General features: G+C 45.0%; 1 protein-coding gene across 6 annotated transcripts in view; it reads left to right on the forward strand.

Moving 5' to 3' along the window:
- Positions 1-7,206, forward strand: part of LOC101642081 (glutathione S-transferase A2) — a 62,456-nt gene that overhangs the window by 20,278 nt on the left and 34,972 nt on the right. For 2 of the 6 annotated variants that reach the window (XM_045294816.1, XM_045294817.1), the window contains exons 1-2: positions 1,907-2,012; positions 4,447-4,561. In XM_045294816.1, the coding sequence (XP_045150751.1) occupies positions 4,475-4,561 (87 nt within the window). In that variant the 5' untranslated portion in view covers positions 1,907-2,012; positions 4,447-4,474. Of the gene's footprint in view, positions 1-1,867; positions 2,013-2,041; positions 2,105-4,446; positions 4,562-7,206 lie in introns of those variants that run through there. The other 4 variants (XM_045294818.1, XM_004696355.2, XM_045294815.1 and 1 more) reach the window with 4 other exon arrangements.

Raw genomic sequence — 7,206 nt, forward strand, 5'->3', positions numbered from 1 at the left:
TGTGTTTTGTGAGATGGAGGAAGACTTTGTAGATTAGTGTCAGACATATGGGCTAATGTTGGACTTATGGGCTTGGGCAGCACTGGGTTGGGATGCTTTCTTAATGTATACTTACCCTTTATATAAAACTCTCTCTGATACATGAGTTTCTGTGTATTTGTTTCCCTAGTTTACCCAGACTAACTCACCTGGTTTGCTTGCAATACTGGTTTAAAGCACTGCATACCTGGAACTGAAATGCAAGACACCTGTGCTGTGTCTTAGTACAACTACTACCCCCAAATCTACGTGTTGGGAAGGCCTCAAGCTCATAAGCCCCTTAAACACCCGGCCCGAGCATGCAGTGCCTCTCATTGCCCCCTTTCCTCTTGAGTTCAGTGTAGCAGGGTCTGCAGCTTAGGGACTGCTGCCTCAGTCAAAGGTAATGCTAATATACACCTGCTCTCTAAAACCATAAATGCAGATGTCAACACCCCACATCTTACTCTAAAATTACTAAATCAAGAGCTAGCTCCCCTGGCTGAAGGAGTATTACAAAATTGCTGGTGTCTAAATGTACTCTTTTTTGTCCCAAGGTGGTTTGTGTACAGCCCTTGGAAAAAGTAGTTGTTTTTAAGCTAATAAATCTGGCATGATCACTAATACATCATAACAAGTAAAAGATAATATTGGGTTAAGCCAATGAGGCATAGAGGCTCGCTCGTCAGTCTTAGCATCCATCACAATGTGACTGGATCCCATGGTTTACCTCTTCACTGACAGGAACAACTGGACTCTTTTTAACAATTGTATTACCGCTTATGTGTGTGCAACTGCCTCTTTCAGTTTGTACAGTCGGGAATCAAGCCTGCAATACTATTCACTGTTAAGCATTCCTATGACCCAGTAGGTCAGGAAGAAAGTGTTTTCTTGGCAAAGTAAGCTTGCTAAAAGCTTTTAGAAGTAACAAACGGGAGTGGGGAATGTAGTACCCCACCACGATGAACTCCAGGGTCACCATACTGCACTAATCAACCTGACTGTAGCCCTTTTGTGGTACAGGCAACTACTGTAGCTCTTTCTGTCACTGCTGGTCCATTACCATTTATTTTTGTAATTGCTGATGTTCCTTGTAAACCCGTTTTATTTTTATAAGTTCTTATTTTTCATAATAGCACGACACCACCTGCCCTGTTCCTGTTTATTCCACAGTATAAAAAACCCCTCTTAATCATTCAAGGGCTAGAGCCTATCAGGCAGTAGCCAGCAGTAAAGGTGTACTGAACTTTTGCTAATCTTGCATGTGGGTTTTGTTCCAGCCCTGCAGGAATGTAGGTGAAGGGAGAAGGCTCCAGTCAGAACCAATAACGTGCAAAGGCTCAGAGGCTGGCGAGGCTGGCTTGCGTCTAGTGGAGAGAGGAAGGTATGCCAGTAGGGGTGCCAGTTTCAACAGGTAAAATACGGGACAAGCAACTAAATGCGAATTTCAAATAAATAGGGAAAATTTTTTGGTATAAATATATCTTATATAGTACTTGGGCTATAATTATTCCCAAAAGCAAAGTAAAGCTAAGACCTATTATTGGCCAAAAGTTCCTATTAGCAGGGTATTCCATGTTTTATCTGTCAACCTGCTATCAAAAACAAAACAAACAAAAACCCCAAAGTACCTCCCTATTGCCTTTTGTCGTGTTATCTCCCCAGCACACACCCAGAATTGGTGTTCCTGTATCCTTGTATTCAGGTCATGAAAACCCCCACAGTTAGTTTCTCCAAAGAGCCAGGCCCCACTGGCTGGCAGGGAGAATCGAATACATCTGGAACTTTGGTCTAGAGGTATGGCTAACCTTGAAAGGAAATATTAACTTGTTGTTTTGCAATAAGAGGATGACTTGACTTTTTGTACAACACAGGGGAGTGGCTAATTGGACTGAGTCTCTGGGAGGGGAAGGATTGATTTAAATTGTGGAAACAGTTCATAAGGACCAGAGCTGGTGAGTTGGTGAGTGAAGCCGGGAGCAGACCTTTGTGCGGTGAGTACTGATGTTATCCACCTTCACAGGGTATTCCCCGGCCTCACCTGTGGAGGACTGGAGGAAGACTTTAAAAGGTGTCCTTAGAACAGGTGAGATCTTGTTTTGTGGTCTCATTGGGCTTGTTTGGCGTGGGTAAGTGAGTGTGAGACTTGTTTGTCCAGTTGCTGAAGGAGCTCTGCAGAAATGTGCTTAGAGAACAAGGACATGAGAAAAATGAGTGACATGAGAGGAAAAAAAGGAATGCTTTCCTTTCAGATTGTGTGAGAATTCTGGGGCCTGAGGGCTGGTAGGTGTTTACTGATAGTAGCTTTTCCAGTAGCACGGACTCAGCGTTAACAGAAGTCGACCTGTAATTGCTATTCTTTTAAAGTGGGCAAGCTGGCCAGCAAGAGGGACAGGAATCCAGCTGGACCGTGCCTCTGCTTGCGTCTTACACCTCCCACTCCTCCTGAGCCAAAGCGACTAATGCCTGCCCCCACGCAGTCCTAATTTATGCCCAGGTGGAGACACCGCAGAGAGCGCTGCTGGCCTGGTGGGCTACCCAGAGCTGCGGGCATGCGTCGTCCCTCTGAACCCACCAGCATTCTCCGGAAGAACGACGAGGCTTTCCACTCCCGGAAAGATTCAAGGTCTCAGAGACCCAAGGGAGGCAATTCTACCCTGTCCTGTAGGGTGGCGATGAGTTGACAGGGACTAAACGGCAGTCCATTTGGTTTGGTTTTGGGTGGAATCTGCCTATATTAGCTCTTCCCTCAATAGGAGATAAGCCGCCCTGGGTTACATGCTGGGCTTCCATGAGTCAGAATTGAATCTATGGGTTTATGAGAGATAGTCTATAAGATGGTGCCAAGTGCGGGCGCCCTTGGCTGTGCACTATTTCTGGAATGGTGCTGTGTCCTGGCAGTTAAGCCAGATTTCTAGTAAAGAACTGTCTGAATATTCAAGAGGAATCTAAATATATAGCATGTTACTTGTGCAACGCGAGAGTAACGGCATTGACTCCATGAACAACATGCCCTTCACTTGAATTGTCATTTTCCCAGTTCAGCCAGTATTTCCTAATCCTCTCCATCTGCCAGGTTAAACATTCCCTGGCTTATGATGTTCTTTCTGCATCTCTCTGGCTCCGTCCTAACCCGTGTCCTCAGTGGCACTGTACCAGTGGTTTGTGTCAATAGTGGGAGATCGGGTCTGATCATCACACCGCAGCTGCATGGTGTCATTTGATGTTTCTAACGTAGTCCTTTTCCTACACCAAGTTCAAACGAGGGGGTGGCATAGCAGTCTGAGAGTCTGACTGTATCTGGCGGTGCCCTCACATCACGCCTACCACGTTGAGAGAGAACATGCCACCGCTCTGTACCCCACGAGCCCACCCGTTAGTTTGGACACAGATGTGTACATAAGTAGCTATAGACCCCTATGTGGGCTGTGACAATTCCAAATAAAGATGTACTCTTGTCAAAATTAAACAAGCCCTGAGAAGCCTGCACAATGCTCCAAGACTTCTGGATATCTGATCATTACGTATTCCTCGGCAAGCCAGGCTCATCAATCCCTTGGGAATGCCCCTTATTGCTTCCCCAGGACGTCACCCACTTTAAAGTAACCGACAATGGAGGTTTACCTGAAAACGTATTTTTCCCAAGACCCGAGTCTCTCGGTTTTTGCATATTCCATGTGGCCTGGCCCTCTGCCCTATTGTATAACCTCCAACAATCAGGTACTGTATCATCTTCAAAAAACATTAGCTGCCCACTCCTCTAGCACAAGGCTGCCAAGGGCACAGAAGCAGAACCTGCGTTGTGATCATCTCAGCAGTTGCTCTGAACTGCCTGCCCCTTTGCAAATGTCCCTGTCGTCCTCTCTCTCCTACTCTTAATAAATTCTCCAAGTTGGCCTCTTTTCAACACTACCCTAGGAATGGAATTGCTCACCAACAGCAGTACTTTGCACTAATCCGTGTCCTGGGCTGTGAATCTCAGTGGCTTGGCCATCGCACAATGAGGGCATTATTCTCCTTTGTGTAAGCGGACACAGCCATCCTCTATTTTTTGGAACACCAATTTTCACGGACTCATCTGGTCTTTGGAATGTAGCCATATTGATAATTGCAGATTGAATATACACCATGTCAAAAACACTGGGCCAGGAGCATGAGTAGGATGTTCACATCGGCTCTGCCAGCAGAGTCTCCTCTCACGAGCACTAGTACTGGGTCCGAAGGGGGAACATGAGAAGATTTGGCTGCATTTCACAATGGTGACCACTGATAGGTGAGATTTGGGGCAAGGAAGACCTTGGTGGGACTCTTCCAATCTGCCATGAAGAAGCCACACACTCCAACCTTCTGTGTGGTTGGTCATGTTCAAACATGCATCCTAAAGTGCATTATTGTCTCCTTCCTTCTTCCACTCATTCTTTCACTCAGGTGGAGAGAAAACCAGACCTCTGCTACCATGGCAGCAAAGCCCAAGCTTCATTACTTCGATGGACGAGGCCGAATGGAGTCCACTCGCTGGCTCTTGGCTGCAGCTGGAGTTGAGGTAGGTTCTGAGCTCGGTCAAGGATGTCCTTCTGAAACTGTCTCTCCCGATGTGCTTTTCTCACATGAACCAGGAGACTTCTATATTAGCTGGCCTGTCAGCAGTGTTTGCTTTCGATGGAAAGATCACGATACTGGCAATACAAGGCAATCCATGTAATACAGGATACAAGTTACATAAGGGCCAAAAGCCACACGGTCATCTGCAAGAAAATCATTCAACAAAACCCGACACCATTTCCTGATAAAAACTCTCCAGAAACCTAGAGAAGAAGGGAATTTTCTCAGCCTGTTAAAGGACTGCCACCTCCCTAGCCCTCCACTCCTCTTGTTCTTAGTGGGAAAAGACTGGCCCCCACCACCCCACCCCTGTAAGATCAAGAACGGAACAGGAAGGTGCCCTCAGTCTCGCCATTTCTATTCAAACTGTATTAGAGCCCCTATCCAGGGAAATCCAGCAAGAAAGGGACATAAAAGGCTTCCAGATGGGAAGAGAAGAAGCAACCAGATCCCTATTTGCAGCTGACATGATCCTGAATATAGAAGTGCTACTGAAAAGTAAAGCAACACCTTGCAGATACAGTCAGCATTCACATGGATGGATCTCAGAATCGGGTTGAATGAAAAAGGCCAGACTCAAATGAGTATCATTCCGCTTTAAGGCTCCATTTATTAACTCTACCAAGGGCAATCTAGATGAGTAGCCTAATTGTGGTTGCCTGAGGGAGGTAAAGGAGTTCTAGTGGGTTACACGTGTTGAACTGCTAACCACAAGGCTAGTGGTTCAAAGCTACCTCCCAACTATGCCCCGGGAGAAAGGTGGGTGTCTCTGTGCCTGGGAAGATTGACTGCCTTAGAAATGCTAAGGAGCAGCTCTAGTCTCCCCTTGAGATCGATCTGAGTCAGAAATACTCAATAGCAGTACTGTTGGGAGGGTGGATTGACTATGAAGATGTCTGAGAGAATTGATCAGGGAGACAGGAAGGTTCTGTGCCTTCACGTCTGTGATAGAGTTCAATGAGTGCTTACCTATGTGCAACTTCATGGCACCCGTTCCTCTAAATGATTAACTTCCATGTAAATTTTTCCAATTACTGGAAAGGAGACAGAGATGTAACTAAGTAACATGTTAAGTCACTGCTCATCCGAGGGCACCGGGACCCTGGCAATGAGGAAACAGCGTCCATCACCATCAACTCAGCAGGGTTGCTCCTTTTTAAACACACTGGAAAAAAGAGTTTGACGTGTATGCAACAACAAGACACAGGAACATAGACGTTATTAAAGAATTGCTGTGAATTTTTAGGTGTTGTAATGAATGGAAGTTATTTTTAAAGTAGCTCTATGTTCTAGAGCAGTGGTTCTCAACCTTGCTAGTGCCGCGACCCTTTAATATAGTTCTTCATGTTGTGGTGACCCGCCAATCATACAATTATGTTCCTTGCTACTTAACCGTAATTTTGCTACTGGTGTGAATCAGGCAACCCCTGTGAAAGGATCGGTCAACCCCCAAAGGCATCGCGACCCACAGGTTGAGAACCACTGTTCTAGAGCTTATGTAATGAAGGATGAAGTTTTATGTGATATTATTACTATAGGGGGAGAGCAACAGAGGTATAGATGAATGAGATTTACTTGAGTTGATAATTACTGAAGTTATGGGTACAAGCTATGGCTGCAATGGTTGGATTATAGATACTGGGAGGATCATTATACTTGTAGTTATGCTAAAAACCTTCAGGATATAACTATACAACAAAAGAAAATAGGGGCAAATAAACGTAAAATATAAATCACAACTGTGAGGGAGGTGAAGGGAGTCAGTGATTGTAGTTACCAAAAAAAACCCAACCAAAACCACACCCTATAGTGTTTCTGAGTCTGTAAATCTTTTAAATTAATTTATTAACTATTCCAAATCATTTTTTTGGTAAAACTTTAGTTTTTATGCCTAAAGGCAAATTTTCCTCTCAGATGATAATCCATATTCTTTTATACTTTCCTTCTGATCTCTTTTTAAAAACTCATGTAATTATTATTTTTTAAATTGTAGCAAGGGTTACAAAACAAGACATTCTCCAATTCAACAACGTCTACATGTATAATACAGTGCCATCGATTAGACTCTTGGTGCTGTACAATCATTATTGACATCCTTTTCCAGTTACTCTGCCACCATGAACATCAACCCAGTGCCTCGAAGCAAAACCTCTTCCTCTTTCACCCGTGGTACCAACTGGCCAAGTGTGGTTTCTTTTTCACTAGTTTTCTTGATATAATATTCACATATCATACCCTTCCGTAGTTATACCGCTTTTAAAAAGAGTTGTATAGACATCACTGCAATCTGTTCTACAGCTCCTTCCCCCTCCCGCATTCATTGTTTGCTCCCCAATTGACCTCACCCGACCCGCTCCCCCAAACCCTTTCGCCAGGAGTTAATTCAGACATATCATTTCATAGTTCAATCATATCAAGCAGTATTGTGCAATCAATACCACAATCAATTTCAAAACCTTTTCTTCCTCCTTGTGCTCGGCGATATCAGCTTCCATTACCACCCCCGCCTCCCCTGCCGTACCCCCGCCTCCCGAGCCGTACCCCTGCCTCCCGTGCCGTACCTCCAGCTCCCCTGCCGTACCCCCA

Source organism: Echinops telfairi, unplaced genomic scaffold (assembly GCF_000313985.2).
Source record: "Echinops telfairi isolate 266 unplaced genomic scaffold, ASM31398v2 ScPeMD7_3533;HRSCAF=4204_1, whole genome shotgun sequence".
Taxonomy (NCBI): Eukaryota; Metazoa; Chordata; class Mammalia; order Afrosoricida; family Tenrecidae; genus Echinops; species Echinops telfairi.